The following is an 18,042-nucleotide window of genomic DNA, read 5'->3' as shown; positions in this document are numbered from 1 at the left end:
TTTGGCTGTGGCTAATTTGGGAAATACAATTCTCAGTGAGTATCCAGCTTGGTACTTCAACTTGGGAAAAGCCTTCCCTGGTTTGAAGGGCAAAGAGCTCAGCTCTGCAATTCTTCTTTACAGTAAATAATACTGATTGACAGAAGCAACCTCAAGGGGCCAGGTCAATGTTACTAGAGCAAAAGAGGCAAGCAGGGATGAGACAAAATAGTTCTAGAGGCTCAACACCACATTGCTCTCTAAGTTGTGGGTTCTCAGTTCTGACAAAGGAGGTAAGCTTGCAGTGGGAACATTTTGTATCTGTTTTGCACTGGTTCATATGATGGGTTGGTGTTCCAAGCAGTGTGACCTGGGAACTACAGAGCAACTGGGAAGGGGACACCCTCTCTGTGCAGTTCTGCCTTGGCACTAAATGAGCACTGAAAGAACATCGGGTGGATTGAAAGCACTGATGTGAGACCAGAACACAGACACACCCATATTGTACCAAAAACACCGTGTTTTAGTTAATACATAGAACAAAAATCTTTTATTCTTTGTGTCAGTGCAACTAAGGGTGGACTGTTACCATTTAATCATCACAGGCTCAGTAAAAGAAGGGTTCCCTGTGTAACTCCGGAGCAAGAGTGGCTCCCAGGAACTTCTGCTTGGTCTAAAATCCATTCCCAGCTCCACCACAGGCTTCTTCTAAGCATCAGCTGCACACAGCACAAGGAGAAAAATCCTGCTTTGAACTGCACTGCCTTGAATTTGCCACCCAAAGTGGAAATCCTGAGGCTTAGCTCTGATGGAAATGAGCGTTTGCTCATTGGCACTGTTGTGCGTAAGGCGTTGTTTGGGTCAGGATGGGCTGGTGCCACCGACTGGCTGAGCCCAGAGCCACTCCATTCTGCTCTCCACACCCATGGCTTGGCTCAAGCTCTGCCCTGCATGTGTGCAGCTGTCCACACCTCTACAGTGTGGGTGTAAAGACAGACAGACATTTTGCAGCAATGCGTGATGTAGGGGGTTGGCTCTCCAGGCACAAAAATCAGCTCCCCACCTACAGCTGGCCAAGAAAACAAGAACCAAGGTAGATTACCTCAGGAAGTCAGCTCCAAAGGGGTGTTAGGAGACTCCATTTCCACAACGTTTTTGTGGGATGTGTGGGGGACTGAGTGAAATAAGTACTCAGATGCAAGTCAATGTATAAAATTGCATTCTGACTTTTAAAAGAGAAAACAAGAGACTGTTTTTATACCCTCAACAGACAGTGCCTGCAAGCCCAGTGCTCTTTTACACGAGACAAGAAACCATCCCACCAGCTCTCTGCAGCCACAATGAAATTTCAGTAGGAGGGAAAAAAAAAAAAAATCCCATGATGATGAGTCTAAAATATTGTTTTTAAAAAAGTTTAGTTCTTGTTTTGTAAAACATTTGCTAAAACTTCCCCAGCATTGATCAGTTTGTCAGATGCAGAGCTAAAGCAGAAAGACATGCAGCAAAAAAAGCATTATCAGATTTGTACTGCAGATAGGAAGATTTGGCAATGCTTTCACAATCAAACAGATCAAGAGAGGTAATTTAATGGCCCAATCCAGAGAATCCACACTCATCAAATTTTCTAACTACATTGGAAAAAATGTTCCAAGTCTTTCAGTGGATTACTCAGTAACTAGTCTGGTGCAAATAAGTTTTGAAAGGGATCTGATTTGTTTCACTCATTTCAAAAAGACAGAAGGAGAATATGGGGAAGTCATGCTGATCCCCCAGCCAGGAGAGGTTTTCCTGTGGCTACACCTCACAAATGTCTCAATCTTTGAGCTTTCTCACCGTCCTAAATCCTTTGTGAAGCCCTTCCACTAAGACAGCAATTCCAGAGTGTGTTGCAGGGCAATGAGAGTTGTATGTCCTTACAGCTGCTTTGTGTGTTTAGACCCAAAAAGGTCCAGCTCTACTTTCAGCCAGAATTTAGTCTTAACATTGGTTCTTGGAACCAATTTTCAGTGGAAACTTGAAGTTTTCTCACTCCAAAACAGTGTTCACAGGAAGACTGAAAAAAAACCATGAAAAAAAAAAAATCTAATTTACAGGGAATATAAATATATATAACTTGATCCACGATCTTTATTTTTTCTTACTATAATGACCTTGTCCTGACCACTCCCAGCGAGAGGTCTGACTCTCTGGGCCTCTCTGCATTGTCATTTCTGTGGTGCCAAGTTGCCATCTCCTTTCTCCACACAGCATAGCAAATACAATGTTGGATAGTCACATCCAAAATATGATGTTTATGGAAATCAAATTGTCATGGCAACAGAAGAGGTCTTGCAAGTATTTTAAAAATAGCAGATTAACAAAACAAATTTATGAAATCTAAAATCCATTCTTTTATGAATGCTCTTAAACAGATACAACAAATGGTTTTCTGCCTACAGGAGGCTTTCCTTTAATGCCATGATCTCATTTCACCATAGTGGCATATGTAATAGGTATGGATGCAAATAAATACATATTTGAAACTGTTTCAGCTGGACAGTGTCATACTAATGTGATCATTAAGCTTATTTCAGGTAAAATATTTTCACAAAAACATCATGATTCATACTTCACGAAATTACTGAAGTTTTAAATGTAGTGAACTTGTGGCTCATTATAGTCTATTTTTTAGTCTACAGTAAATCTCAGTTCTTCAAAGGTTTATTAACACTAACACTTAGTAAAAATACACACTTTTTTAAAACAGCATTCTTATTTGGTCCACTTGAATTTTTCTCCCCAACACAACCACAAGATTAATTTGATCATTTAGCCCTTTCGCATTCTTTACAAACTTTTTTGTGTTTTAACTAAAACAAAATTATTATCCTCAATCTCAACGCATTAAGTTTTGTGTGAATATTCACCAGTGCTTGTGGCCAGCTGAGAATTCAGCCCAGATAAACAACAACCTGGTGAGAGGCTGGATAATGATCTGTCACGTTTAAATTCACGTTCCCAAAGATGACCTTGGTCCCCTGCACAATTCCTTGTATAAGCATTATTTCTGAAGTTGGAAAGGTAGTAAAGGATGAACCCCTGAAGAGAATGTGATTATGTTTCCAAGAGCTCCTCTATTGATTGTATTCATCATTTCCTCTAACAAGATTTGACCATGATCCACTCCAGGCATATCCTTTGGGTATGTTTATACTGAGATTTTTAATTTAAGTTAGTATATTGCCCATCAGTTTTCATCAACTACCTAATTTATATTTACTGTATTTCATGATGCTATGCTCAAAGACGTGGATGTCCATGGTTTTGTCTAATATGGAAGCATTGTAAATTAGTTAGTAATGTATCCTCTTTTTTAAATTTAAAAGTTCAGTATAATATTACCATTTCCCAGTGCTGAAAAATCATGACTCAGATTCTCCAAAACTGAGAATTAAAAAAAAAGGCAATTCATTCTTTCTTCCCACAACCTCCTTTTTTTTTTTTTTTTCACTTTTGAGACAGGATCATTATCTTCAAGTCCTGCTCCACAGCCATAAGAGTTGCATTTTTTCCTTTCCTGCAAGCAAAGATTCTCATCTAATCAAGAGCCTCAGGGGACAAGGTTCTTAAGAAACACCAAATATTGTGTGATTCGGGGTGGCATTGCTAGGCCTTTTGAGGAGCTGTCAAGTAGTTAGAGAAAAATTGCTTGGTCTGTAACTCCTTTGGAATGGAAACACTGAGTTTGAACTGCCTTTATTCCAAAGTCTGCATTGCTGAAGGAAGGAGGGTTGAGAGCAGCTTCTAAGTGGTAAGATGGAGAGAGAACAAACTGTGGAAATTAACATTTTAAATCAAATATTCGCGTTCTGCCCATTTATTTTCTCCTTGACTCTACACAGAATGAAACCTAAGTTTATAACATCAAAAATCAACAAGTGAAAAATAACTAGATAGAATGGCATGTGATTTTCTTTCCTCAAGTTCTTACAGCATTTTCATTTTGGGCCTCCCTAGATAACATAAATGCTCAAAAACCCTGGGAAGGGGAAGAGGGATTAACTTCTTCCCTTAATGAAAAAACTCCTTATCTTCAACAGAACAAGGAAAAGACAGGTTTCACGTTCCTGCAGTCCCTAAAGCAAGGTCAATGACACAAACTTTTCTTTCTGGTGTGAGGCTGGGCCCTAAGCCTGTCAGTGTTTAAAAGCCATTTGAACAATGGCTGTAATAATATGCTCCAACTTAGTCAGCCCTGAACTGGGCAGGCAGCTGGACAAGATGATAATTGTAGGTCCCTTCCAAATGAAATCATCTATTCTGTTTTGTCTTTGACCAGCATCTTTGCAGAGGGCTACACCCACCTTTGTGTTCATCCACTGTGGTGCTGCCACCGTGTCACTTTAAAGTTGTGAAGTTCTACAGTGAAGGCAAGTCCTAAGACTTGAAAGAAAGGATGTTATATGTCAGACTGATTTTACCTTATCACAAACCTTAGGACTATTTTAGAATCCCTTATCTTCCAATCATTTGTTTCTCCACAAAATTCAAAACAGAACACACTAAAATTCACCTTTGTGGCAGACACTGCCAGCTGCAGGTATATTTGTATTCAGGGTCCTGCACACAGTTTCATGGGTAAAGAAGAGCCTGAGGAACCTGGCTTCTGCTTCCTGATCCTCTCTTTATGATCCTGAACAGTTCAGAAACTCTCAAAGTTCTTTTCATGGTGGGGAGATTAAATGGCAGTGAGGTGCTGCAGGCAATGGTGTTTTATCAGGCTTTGTAAATCTCTCCAACACCCACTGATTCAGAGCAGGAGAAAATTCGCTCCCTTCCTGCTATCCAGACTAGGAAAAATTCACCTGTCAAAAGCACTCTTCTCATTCAAGTTACTTTTATCTTCAAATCCTTTCGCTCATTTTCTCCCTTGCTGCAAGAAATTTCAGTTCTTTTGCCTTCTCACTGAACCTTTGCAAAGATTCTTTTCTCCTGTACTTTGTTGTACTTTTCTCCTTCTGGACTCCTTCTCTGTTCCTCTCCACATCACACTCTTCATCTGGAACAGCTTATTCTATCCACCTTAAAATTCAGCTGGTTTACTTGGCCATTTAACACCTCTTCTCTGCTGTCTGCTCCCACCTTCACTTTTAATCTTCAAGTACGTCTGTGCAAACTGCATTAAATGACAAACAAGATTACAAGATGCTGAGCAAACCCTGTCTCCTTGTGTGTTCATTAAGTAATGAATACCTCCAGAGAGCTGCTTCAACAACAGCACTGAACAAAAACCACTGAACAAAAACGTCCCTGGCCATTTATTTTGTCTTCTATTTTGGTGAAAACAGAAGGCATGAGGGAGGCAGAGAAACTTGTTTGCATTTTAGCTGGCCTGGCATGGACAGCAATTCAAAGGCTGCAGCAATGGCTTAGTGCACAGCTTGACAGTGAAAGGAACCAAAAAGTCATTTTAAATGCAAGTAGAGCTCAACAGCTGACTTCTACCAACTGTAGCAAGTGAGGAGCAAAAACTAACCAAAGGACAGAAACAGTTCTAAATATTTAGACTGTGACTTAAAGCTGTGGTCACAAACAAGGCACCGGAGAGCTTTTGCCATGTGTGCCCATAACTGCAAGGAATGGCATGGGAGGAGGATGAGTATGACAGCACATACATATGTGACCATCATGGCTGGGCAGACAAATTCAAGGAAAGAACTCAGGAACGGAAAGAGCAATATATGAAGTATTCAGGAGAGTACAGGCAAAGCAGAAAGCACTTTCTGCCTAAAATACAGCAAAGTGTGCCATTCAACACTGGATTAAACTGAGGGGCCACATCAGGTCCCTCAGCAGATAAAACACCTTTTTATTTCTTTTTATTTCTGACCAGATGCACTAGGTTGAGTTGTCTCTATCAAGGAGCTACAAAGTTGAAACACTTCAGCATTTATTCAGATCACTAATTACCTGTGAACCTCTTGTGAGTTTTCCAGGATTGATCATCATTCTAAGTGGTCCAGACACTTCATGGAACAAAAATATTCCAGACTACACAGTGGTGGTAAGACTGTGGAATGACTGTTCAATACCATCTGCCAGGTAAGTTATGATACAATTAGATTTCTCACTTAAATCTGTGTTATAAAAAGAAAATAAATGAGGAGTTCAATGGCCTTCTACATACTGAAAAGAGCAAAGACCTGCAGGTGCAGAAGCCTCAGATTCAGCTGTTCTTGTGCCCAACTTTACCTCACTGTGAGGATAATCTATAGCTGATAGCACTGGTACCAGTAATGGAGCAGTAAAACCGGGATGCACGCATTTTATTGCAGGTCTCATTTCCCACCCTGCACAAGCACAAATCACCATAAAGAACTTCTTGACCTTTTCAGTGGAAAATACAACCCCTGTCAGAGTGAAGCCTACTGGCAATAGGTTGGCTTTGTTTAATTATGCTCCCATGAAGAAACAGCTTGTTTCTGCACACTACCAGCATCACAGGCTGAAAGGCAATGTTAGCTAAAAAACTGCAGCAGTAAAGTTCACAAACACAAATTCCCACAAACACTCTAGAAACCCTTTGTTTTCCACAAATGAGCTTATAAATCACACAGATTCGTTGGTTTGCATGCTAAAAAGGAAAAATAAAAAATAAAAAGAGATTAAAGGATCATAAATACCAAAGGGAGCTGGAGATTTTAAAGCACATATGTGTGAAACCCCAAATTTCTTTTTTGCACTGTTTGCTCTACCATAGGTAAGAAAATGTGTTTTTTCCTTTAAATTCTTTGTTTCAATAATAAAGGCAACGGATGTTTGCTTGAGGCATCTATTTACCATTTCAACCAAAAAAAAATAAAATAGGTACTGGCAATTTTGTGCAGATCTTATCCCTTCAACTTTCTTGAGTGTTGTGTCCTGTACTTCTATTCAGCTCTTTGGAGAGCTCATTCTGCTCAGGAGAGCCTTGCCTTATAATGAGAAGATTCTTGGCTTCTATAAATCAGATATTAAAGCCACATTCACACAGCTGAAGGTGCAGTGCTTGAACTCTCTCAAGACTGAATAAACAGATGGCAGAAGACTCGTGATCCGGAGCTGACACACCCAGGAACAGGAGCTCTGCACTGTGGAACCGTGGAAGAGAGAAGTTCAGTGGGCTGGGAGCCACCCCTCCTTTCTGCAGCTGCTGGGAGAGGCTGTCACTGCTGAACTCCTTCCTCCACGGGCTATTTCGTGGCACAGCGGTGGCTGCTCTCCTATCCCGCACTAACATCATTTTATGCTACGTATTTCAATTACTCCCTGCACAAAAGCAGCATGCACGTACAACGCAGGCTGTGGTCCAAAAGTCCACCCCCTTCCCGACAGGAGGGATTAATCTCGGAGAGTATCTCAGACTTTCAGATAATTTCACTCACTTCTCACATTTCCCTTAGATCCCCCCTCCTTCGTTTACCCCCTCCCACACACGTGATGTCGAGAGAAGGAAGAGCAGAGAGGAAGGAGGGCAAGATTCCCATGTATCAGCTCCGGGAGTGACAAGGAGCCGGATCCTCTCCCACGCTGACTGGCACACGGCAGCTCCGGGAGAACACAGTCTGCCAGCCCAAGGGCTCGGCCAGCGCTCTCCCATCTGCAGCGCTGCGGGCCGGGGGCTCCGCTCGCTCCTGCCCAGCCCCACAGCCTCTCCCTCCGCTGGAGCCGCGTCCCCGCTCCCCTGAGCTCCCCTGAGCTCCCCGGAGCTCCCCGGAGCTCATGGCTCATCCGGCCCTCATGCCCCAGGGATGCTCCACAAACCCCCAGGCAGAGCAGAGCTCCGGAGCCGCAGCGCTGCTGGCCACGGCACTGGGACTCCTCCCTCTTCTTCCTGCCCACTCTTTGAGCTTGGGACACCTTCATTCCAGCTCAGCCCTACAGCCCCGAGAGACACACGTGAGAAAGACGGCACTGGACCATGGAAAACTGATCCAGGACATTTCCAAGTGGTCGCGGCTGTCACAGCCAACGGAAGGAATGTGTCGTTTCAAGGCTGTTCGGCAAAACGGATTAAAGTAGTGGGCTAATCAAGATTTTTTTACACTGCATTTGATCTGGATTTTAAGTTTTGGCAAGGCGAAAGTTAACATATCCCCTGGTATGAAAAAATTCCTATGAACTACATCTTTTGTAACATGCGTGGAATGAGTAGTTAAAACCCAGTTTACAATGCATCTTAAAACCTGCAGTTCTAGGTTATTACATAAAACGCTGAAAATTAACCAACTGAAAATAATAAACTGACTGTAAACAAAAAGAAAGTGTTACCTCTCCTGTCCAAATAGAGTACTACTGCAAAACATAAAAAGCACCAAGGAAAAATAAACCAGATATTTAAAATTCTTATATTTCACCCTTACAGGCGTCTTCCATATCAGAGGAAAGATAATTTAACTGAAAAATAGAGGTTTTCAGATGGTGAGAGAATGCCCAAGGATTTGGAAGCTAGCATCAGAGTGTAATTTCTATTTGGATATCACTGCTCTGAGGCACAGGGCACTAATGAAAACCACAATGCACCAGTCTCCAAGCAGGGAAAAACTTGATTTATTCAATGTTGCCCATTTGCTTGTCTGCTCTGGTGGTCTCTGACCCTTCTTTGCAATTGCACTGCCGAGTCTACACACAAATGACAACTACATGCAAAAGAGATGAAGGATGAATTTAGGGACTGAGAAATAGAGGACTTCCATTAACACCTAAATGCAGTCACACTCTCCAACTAAGCAGGCAGAAATATAACAGTGAGCTTGTGAAAGAGCATTTTAACATGTTATCAATCTGGACTACAAGAATTGGTGGGAATTTTGCCATTTACTTCGCAGGGAACAACATCCTTGATGTGAATGCTTCACACCACTGCAAATCTTCTCTATTTTACAAGCGTTGCTCAGCTCATTGAGATGGCTGAAGTGCACAAATGACACAAAATCTCTTTTTACCTTGAACATTCCTGCCAGTGGATTCGTAATCCTCCTGTTTCCCCTCATGTGTGGGCTATGTGATACATGACAGGATATGGCTGAGATTGTAAATAGCTGTATTCTTGTCAGGTGTGTCATCTCAGACTAAGTTTTCTCTCAAAATGCATGTGATATTAGCAGCTTCATTAACAGAATCATTCATTTATATACAAACTAAATGTCATGCTTTGCATACTGAGCTTGGGATGCATCTCCAAAACACTGCATTTTTCGAGGCTGTGGGGATGCCACAGGGAAGGATTCCTTTACATTTGTAGTTTGCTTGGTTTGCTACTTTTGCAACAGGGTACCAGGACAAGCAGTGGCACAACCAGCCGGATCGTACCACTGAAACCAGTGCATCAAAGGGCCAAAAAATTTAAAAGAAGCCCTTCACCTGTTATAAAAAAAGCAAATAGAATTAAAAATAGAATTAAAAACCATTCCATGCTGGTCCAGCTGTCAGTGGTTGCACAACCAACACGGCTGCATAGTCCGGATTCAACTCCCGAGCTTTCAACCAGCACAGACTGGGAGCCCTGAACACTCCCAGCGTTCAGGAAGCGCTGTCTGCTGTCCTTCCTCAGGCACCTTCTGTACAAGGGAAGGCACAGCACTGGCTACCCCCACAGACCCACAGCAGCACCCAGAGAAGAACTCCGCGCAGAGAACCACACATCAAGCCAATTTCAGCATGAGGATGGCTTATGGGGATCTCTCCTACTGGGATGAAGGGAGAACACTGAGGTGTTTTCTAGTGTGCTCTGTGAAGTGTCAGATAATTTGGATAAGGAAAAGGGCGTGGTAAGAGAAGCTTTATCCTTATATATCTACAGTGAAGATGCGGTGTCTTCAATACCAACAGAAAACACTCACATTGAAAACTGGTTTTGAACTTCTGTCTCCAAAGTGGGAAACTAAGCCTCAGGAAACCTAAAGCCCCATGACAGAGCTCAACTCCGGAGTTTGATTCATCACTCAAGGTTCTTCAGGTGGCTGCACACAAGGGATATGCAAACAACACACCCGAGCGCAACAGATTGCATCTGGAAGCACACATTCATTCCACAGGAAAACTCAGAGGTTCAGAGCAAGCATGCTGGAATAGAAATGGCTTCAACGTGTTGCACACACTGTCCCACCCACACTTGGGTAGTACTTTAATCAGAACTTTAAGAATTTCGGATTTGTTAAAGAATTAAGCCACCTAAAGCATATGAAGCAATTGAAGGCAGGCAGTAGCTCATTAAAAGCAGGGCTAGGTGAAGGATACTCCCATATCACAAGGAAGGCTTGTGTGGTGGCCACAGTAGCAGAAACAGCAGCCAGAAAGGGACTATGAGAGACCTGAGGTATGCATTAGTGAGATATGGATTATTTTGTTTGGGTTTGGTTTTTTATTTATGTGGTTATTCTGCTTTCAGCTAGAACGTTGTATTTAGCTTGGTATTCCAGGGGCTTTTGTAGTGTTCAAACTCTAAGCTCCTCTTGCAGTAAGCGGTTCCTAATTCAAGTGGAGGAAAAGGAAAGGGTGCAGCCACATCATAGGGACCTGAGCACACTAGAGACTTTATGCTGAGAGATGGTGAATCTCCAGTCTCTCTGGACAACGGTTCTGACCTTTTCCATGGGTCTCCTTAGAAAACCCGGGACGATGGGCTCTGAAAGCTCGTCTCTGAAAGCTAGCGAGTGATGCACCGTGACTGAAATACAGTTCGGGAGAGCCCGAACAGCTGAATCCCTTGGACACCGCACGATCCCCGCCCGGAGAGAGCGGAGGGGTGGGAAGGAGCGGGGGATGCTCCGTCCCCGGGGCTGGGGACGGGCCGTGCCCGGCCGAGCGGGGCAGGCGGGTGTCCCAGCCCCGGTCTCCGCTGCCATCCCAGGGGAACGCGACCCTCGCTCGCTGCACCCTGTGGATCCCTGGCGACCCCGCAGGGCGCTGCCCCGGCCCCCGACGCCAAACTTTGCGGAGGGGCTCCCGCCCCCCTCCGTTCCTCCATCCCTCCCCGCGGTGCCGTCGGGGAAAGTTGCCTCGGCGGCGGCTGGGTCCGGGCGCCCCCGCCGGGGCGAAGCAGCCGCAGGTGGGGAGAGGAACCCCGAGCCCCGCCGCTTTCCCTCGCTCCCTCCCGCAGCATCCTTACCCAGCCCCGGCACGAAGGTGTTGAGGAAGAGGCAGATGACGGCCACGGGGAAGGGCATGTAGGGGATGGCGGCGCGCAGGGGGCCCTTCTTCTCCCGGACCTGCACCACCACCCCGCTGGAAGGGGCCGTGCCGCCCCGGCCGGGCTCCGCGGCCGCCGCGCTCTCGCCGTCTTTGGGCGAGGGCTCCATGGCCGTGTCCCGGCGGGATCGCAGCTCCCGCCGCCGAGCGCGCTCCCGCCGCCGGGCGCGGCCCCGCCTGCGCCGACCCCTCCCCGCCCTCCGCCCGCCCCTGGCGGGGCTGGATCCCGCCTGCATCCCGGCTCATTCCCGAGCCCCTCCGAGCGCTGCCCGAGCCGCAGGAGCCCGGGGCCGTGCGCCCCTCGCCTCGTCCCGCCTGGGCAGCCAGAGACGGGGCAAAGCGCTGTCCCGCTCCCCCGCTGGAACCGGGGAAAGAACTCCATATGGGGGAATGCAGAAGTGGTGGGAGATCATGCATGCCCTGTGCGCCCTTAAAAGCAGAAGGTGTAAGAAAAGGTGTAGCTTAAACACACACGCGTTTATTGTCCGAAAAGCCCTGAGGTAAAGAGGAAGAGGGAGGGCAACGAATTGGAAGAATTCCAACAAGACTTGGAAGGCAACGAAAACTGTGTCCCTGGAGAGCTAATCGCAGCTTGGTGTGAAAATGCCTCTTCGTTCCTCGGCGCCGAGAGGCCAAACGTGGCTTTGTTGGGCTGCACAGAATTCAGTGGCTGAAATGGGAACAAAACTTGAGCGTGTCTAGGTGGAAAAAAAACCCCACAGTAATTGTCCCTGCAGATGGGATTCGGCAGAGAAAACGGGGAAAATATTAAAGGCATTAATCCTGATACAAAATGTAAGTGTGACACGTATACAGGACCTTTCCATGAGAGGATAGTCTGTGTCTTACTGTGCATTTTGAAGCTGCGGTTTTGCCAAAAAATTCCTGCTAGGAATCTAGATTACAAGAGAAACCTTGAACTACTTTATGCCATTTGAATACCACCTGACAAACGCGTTATTCAATAGTTTAATTGATTAGAATACAAATTAGCACAACAAAAAAGTTGGGTAAACTAAATGAGGGAAATGCAGAATCTTCTTCCTAGGTTACATTATTTTATTTTTCTAATAACTGGGTTTGAAACCACAAAAACTTAGACAACCCATGTAAATTCTCTCATCTTTAATAGCAGGTTTTCTTTGCTTATCTTCTTATTCCTTTATTTTCTTTGCTTATCTTTTGGTTTGTCTTCTGAGTGCATTTCATACAAAAAATCTTCTGACTTTTTTTGATTAAGCAGGTAGGACTATTTTTGTTTAAACACAAAGTTTAGATATGTTTCTGAAATATGTGAACTAATCTGGCTTTTTGAAGGGGTTTTTTTGGTTTGGTTTGGTTTGGGGTTTTTGCTTTGGATTTTTATTTTTGTTGTTTTTTTTTAAATGGTGACATTTATTTCCATCAAAATAGTTCATGATAGCCTAGACCCTGTACTGCCTGGACACAAAGCTATTGGAGAGCTGCACTTTCTTGTGGAAAGATCTGATGTAATTTTTATGGACTCTAGATTTCTCTGCTGGCTGATCAAACCACAGTCAGATGAAAAATCCTTATGGTATGAATATGGATTAATTAGACCCTGCACAAAACAGAATCCAAGTTGGAACACAATCAATGACTTGCAGTGACATAATTCTCTACAGGTTCTGGAAATAGTGTGGGTGAGCCCACACTACCTACAGTAAAAGCAAGCAAAAGGCCATTGTGAGAGTAGCCCAAACAGAAAATCAAAGACAGAGATTAATTAAAACAATATTTTGTCAGGAATGCATGATAACAGGTTGACTTTTATGGAACATGTCCTTGGAATATCTCAAAACCTGTGACAAATGTGAGCTAGTTCATTTACTCCTCCAAGATTAGCAGTATGTAAGGCTTCCTCTACCCACTATTAGAATGCCACCCCTCCTAGACTGAACCACATCATTAATTTTGCACTGCCAGTGCTCGTGGAAATTCTGGGGCGCCTCAGGCAGAAGTTATGACTGCCTCCCGAGGAGATTAAGGATACCACCGTGTAAGAAGTTGTGACATTCCCAAACTTTTCTAAACAAGCAAGTTGGTGGCAAGGTCACTGTGCTGAGGCTGTGGCTCACTCCCCAAGTGGTGCGTGACAGCCGCGCAAATCATCTCATGCTGAGCACCCGCCTGCTGCAGGCTTCACTCTGGCTCAGGAGACAGGAGGCTGTGCTGGAGAGCTTCAACCAGGAAAGGCAGGCATCCATGGAAAGGTATGCTGGGACCTACGCAAGGAAATACAGCCCAGAGCTGAATTATATTTTTTTTTTTAATGAAATTAAAGTTATCGTTTATAAAAAGCAGTGATATTTGTGTGTACTAAGAATACTCAGATTTGCTCAGATTTGATCTTTTAAAATGTTCATTTCGCTTCTCAGTGTGAAAACAGCTCACAGAACTGCTATGTATATATGTATATAAAGTTATTTTTCTGCAGTTGAGACAAAAAAATGTTTTTTAAAAAAAAAAACAACAAACAAACCCAACCTGAATTGAAAGTGGTGTTTCAGTCCATGGAACTCCCCTGGCACACCAGTATAGCACCAGTATTTTGACACACAGGGCTGGGAGCACATCCTAGCCCAGACTTCTCTCTGGAAAAGTGCTCCAGGATGCACTGTAAGGCTGAAGACAAATAATCCTGCTGTGTCAAGGGCAGGCACCAGGGAAGCTGAGATAGCTGCATCTCCTGGGTGTCTGGTGAAAGAGTAGGTGGTGCTGGCCCAGGTGGCAACAAGGACATCCTGCAGACGGCTGGGCCTTCCACGCTCTTGTAGCCCTTAAAACCAGAGGAATCTGGCCTCTGACTTCCTCCAGTCTTGCAAAGAGTAGAGTGTAGTTGTTGTGTAGCTGTCTGTTCCTTGATATGCAGGCCAGAGAACCTGTGTGTGAAAGAGCCTTGTCTCAGTGCTGGCCAGGCTTGAGCTGGGCTTTCTGGCTGATAGTGGTAGCCTCATTGCCAGGGTTTTGAGGTGAGTTGCTTTGCATGGGGGTGCTACTGTGGGAAGTAGATGCTGGGGCTTTCATCACGATCCTGAGAATTTCATATCCATCAGGCCTGAGGGACCCCAGCATGTGGCTCACAGCCACCAAGCACCCAGTCAGAGGAGAATAATATCCTAGCTGAGAGCAGGAGAAGGGATTTGTTATGGTCACTGGCTGACTTTCAAGGAGCTGTCAGAGGAGATTTTATGATGAGAGTTTTTCCCTGTGTTTTCCACAGTCTAAATAAACTGTATCTCAAACATCTTCCAGGTATGGACATTTTGAGCTGTTCACTAAGTGATGAGGGAAGTGTTGTCAGGCCAAAGGGAACTTAAGATCAAATAGTTGTATTAATTTACCCTGCAGCTCTAGAATGACCTTTCCTTTTTTCCCTGCATGCTCTAGTATTTGTGATGCTCTTGTGGAGAACAAGTTGTTCAATGGAGAACTGGAGATCCTGCGAAAGGAAGGGATGGAGCTTCTCTATTAGAGTGCTCTGAGGACTGGGCACACCACAGGCTGCCTCTGACTTTGGAAAGGGACAAAAAAACTCCTGCAAACTGAATGAATACCAATGCTATATCTACAGCAACCAGGGGTTCATCTATTTTAAATACACCCCATTCCTGAGCTTGGGCTCTTTCCAAAGCAGCCTTGAGTATCTTGCAAGTGTGTTAAGAGATACAAAAATAGATGCAAACACAAATCATTAGAAGTGTTATTAACAAAGACAGCAGGGAGCCAAGCAGAGCTGCTGCTCACTAACAATCCCTGAGGGACAGGAGGAGCCCTGCAGTCTGCACTCCAGAACACCAGAGTAAATCCAGTGTGGCTCCACATGCTGTGACTGGAAAGTTAGGCTCAAGGAGTACAAAGCTCTGCTAACAGAAATGATCAATTAATTTTGTTCATGTGCAGGAGGTTAGAGTTATGTCTGCCATTAGAAAATCTGTTTTACCAGCTGAAATTGGGGCTGGCATAGCCCTGTGTGCTCACAGAGACAAATGTTCCTCTGTGCAGAGGAATTACTTATTTAAGTGCCACTTGTGGCCCGTGTCAGAACGCAGTCTTGCAACTGTCGTGATACTGAGACCTCATAAATTGCTTTTGTCTGACAAATGTCAGACAGTCATATGAGGCTGGGTTTGTGACTCAGTGAGCTTTTCCTGGTGCAAATGAGAGCTACACTCATTGCTGACATAGTACATGGGTATATCCTGTACACACAAGACTTCCTACTAGATTTAAAAAAAAAAGGGATTATTTGTGTCCAATCTGGTGGAAATCCTGCATTGATTCCACTGGGAACAATAGTAGCTTCATATTTATTAATTACTCATCTGTTCCATGAGCGTCAAAACAACAGGAAATCTTAGTTTTCACAAATTTCTATTAGCTTAAGTCTTAAGACTTTTAATATTGGCATTTACAGCTATGTCCTGCTATGTCTTGGAAACATGTGATGATACCAAGGTCACCAAGAAATGTTTAGGACTCCAGAACAAATCTGTTCCCCTGGCTCCTGTCTTCCTTCCAGGCTTCAGTTAAAGCACCATCCCTTCATCCTTACAGCCTGTGCAAAATTAATTGCAGTAATTTCTAGGAAACACGAGGATCTCGTCACAAGAGCCTTCATGTTTTAATGCATATAGCTGGTTTTCTCTCTTCTCAGCTCAGTGTTCATGCAGTTGTTCTTCCTCCAAACAGCTTTGGACTGCTGCATGTTGCTCCATGTGTCTGTGCCAGGCTCTGTAACATCCCCTAAATTCACCCAGTGTGAGCAGTGTTGCTCAGAGAGGGAAAATCCACAGTAAGGAAATTCTCCCAAAAGAGGAACTGGGAAAATAGTCAAGAAAATCTGTACTTATCATAACAATGACCAGGTAGCTGAGGAAAGAGGACAGGCACTAGAGAAACATTCTGGACAGGCCCAAGGCAATTCTGCAAGCACAAACATTCCCTTACCTGGTTCTGAGTCATTCATGCTTGCTTGAAAGTAGAGCAGATACCCCAGTCCCTAGATTGTCTTCCTGCATTCAGAGTTTTCCAAGAAATGTGAGATATGAATGAAAATCTGGAGCTCAATCTATTGATTATTGCATCACAGCTTTTGGATTTGGGTCTGTCTGCAGTTCAGTTGTGGGTTGCTGTTTCAAATTAATGTGACTTAAGCTTAATGCCAGTCTTCATTTGTCCAAATGATTTGGAAACACGTCTAGAACGATCTCTAGAGATTCAGAGATTGATTCTGGAATTTACCTGTGATTGTTATGGGTTAACAAAGATGTTAACCTTTACTGAAATCATCAGTAGTGTCAGGCAGCTGCATCATCTAAGATAAAGAAAGCAACCTGACTAGAATAAATTTCTACCCTGCTTGTCCACTGACACCAACTGCTTGTCCAGTGGAAGTCCTTTGCTCTGAATTGTATGTGGTTGATAATTTTCTGCCACTGAAATAATGTTCTTTGTCTTTGTCTTTCTTTTGTCCTTCCCTGTCATTAAGTCTTTTGGGTGGGAATGGACAAAAATTGTAAAATTTAGAGGCATAACTTAATTTATCTTCACTCACAAAAATCTACAAGAAAGAAAAGGAAGTCCTTGCTCTATTAATTCTATGCTACCTGTATTTATTCCCTTCATTTCTCTTCTGTCATTGAAATAAACACACTTAGAGAAACCATCAGGAAGGCTTTAAGCACATCAGGAACACTATAAACACCAGCTGCCAGTGTCACGGGGGGTGGTCTTGTGGCACTGGTCATTTGTTTTGCTGCTGATTATTTTTTTAAGAGTCTTGAATGTCTCTATTCCCATTTGAGCTTATGGAGACTGTCTTATACTATTGAAAAGTTCCCTTTTCTTCTTTTCTTTTTCTTTTTCATTACCCCCTTTTACAGCGCCTTTCTCTGTGAAACTTTCTACCCTGCAGTGTAACATAACACTTTGTTACTGATTTAGCAATCTGTGCACTTCCATCATATTCTTTGATCTGAGCAATCCTCCCCAACATGAACTAATTACTGATCACAGGCATTATGTGATGCTCCTGGGAATTGAATTTTTGTAAGTATGGGCAGTACAAAGTTTCTATGTGTTAGCTCTTGTGACATACCATGGGTCAGTAGATCAGTTAGCTCTCATACCATGGGTCAGTAGATCAGTTACCATGCTTGGAAATGCCCAAGGCTTTCTGGCTTAAAATGTTTGTGTTTTCTAAGTTTATTCCTACACCTCACAAAATACAGTCTCCTTTCTCCCCCCACTTCTTTTCTGCTGAGGGGAATCTCATTGTCAAACACAGTGTCTCCACATGCTGATCCATTTTTCTCTTTCATCCTCGTCCTATAGCTTTTGGTACCAGCCTTATTCCAACGCAGGCAAATTGCTGCTCAAGGCTGAGATGACACCCTGTCCCTTCAAGAACTTTTAGCCTCACCCAAAAAGTCCAGTTTCCTTACACAGCTATGCAAGTTCTGTGTTGCAGCTGGTGGAGAGGCAGTTTCTTCAATCTTCCAGGAATGATCAAGTCTGCTTAAGATGAGCATCTGTTTCTGTGGTTAAGTTTAGGAGAAATGTGTAGGGAGAATTAGGTATCTTCATCCATTTGGCATCCTTCCTGATTTTCCCTCTTTGGAGGACAAGCATCTAATGGTTTAGTAGTCTTCATGCAAAGTAGAACCAAGCATCTGTGTGTTTGGTTTCCTGAGTGAGTATATTTTGCCAGAGACTATAATTTAAAAGCTGAGTGCTGTTACCATCGTGCTCTCATCCTGGCTACTCTGAAGGACATAGGAAGGATTCAAAAGCCTAAAATAAATCACAGCAGAACTGCAGGTGATAGAGAAA

The 18,042-nt window shown here is 43.8% G+C and overlaps 1 protein-coding gene across 2 annotated transcripts in view; it reads right to left on the bottom strand.

Moving 5' to 3' along the window:
• Positions 1-11,355, bottom strand: part of STUM (stum, mechanosensory transduction mediator homolog) — a 55,754-nt gene extending 44,399 nt beyond the window's left edge. For both annotated transcript variants that reach the window (XM_058834130.1, XM_058834129.1), the window contains exon 1: positions 11,108-11,355. In XM_058834130.1, the coding sequence (XP_058690113.1) occupies positions 11,108-11,297 (190 nt within the window). In that variant the 5' untranslated portion in view covers positions 11,298-11,355. The remainder of the gene's footprint in view (positions 1-11,107) is intronic.
• Between the last annotated feature and the right edge of the window lie 6,687 nt (positions 11,356-18,042).

Source organism: Poecile atricapillus, chromosome 3 (assembly GCF_030490865.1).
Source record: "Poecile atricapillus isolate bPoeAtr1 chromosome 3, bPoeAtr1.hap1, whole genome shotgun sequence".
NCBI lineage: Eukaryota > Metazoa > Chordata > Aves > Passeriformes > Paridae > Poecile > Poecile atricapillus.
The sequence above is the reverse complement of the archived record's forward strand: the minus strand, read 5'-3'. Positions and strand labels throughout refer to the sequence as shown.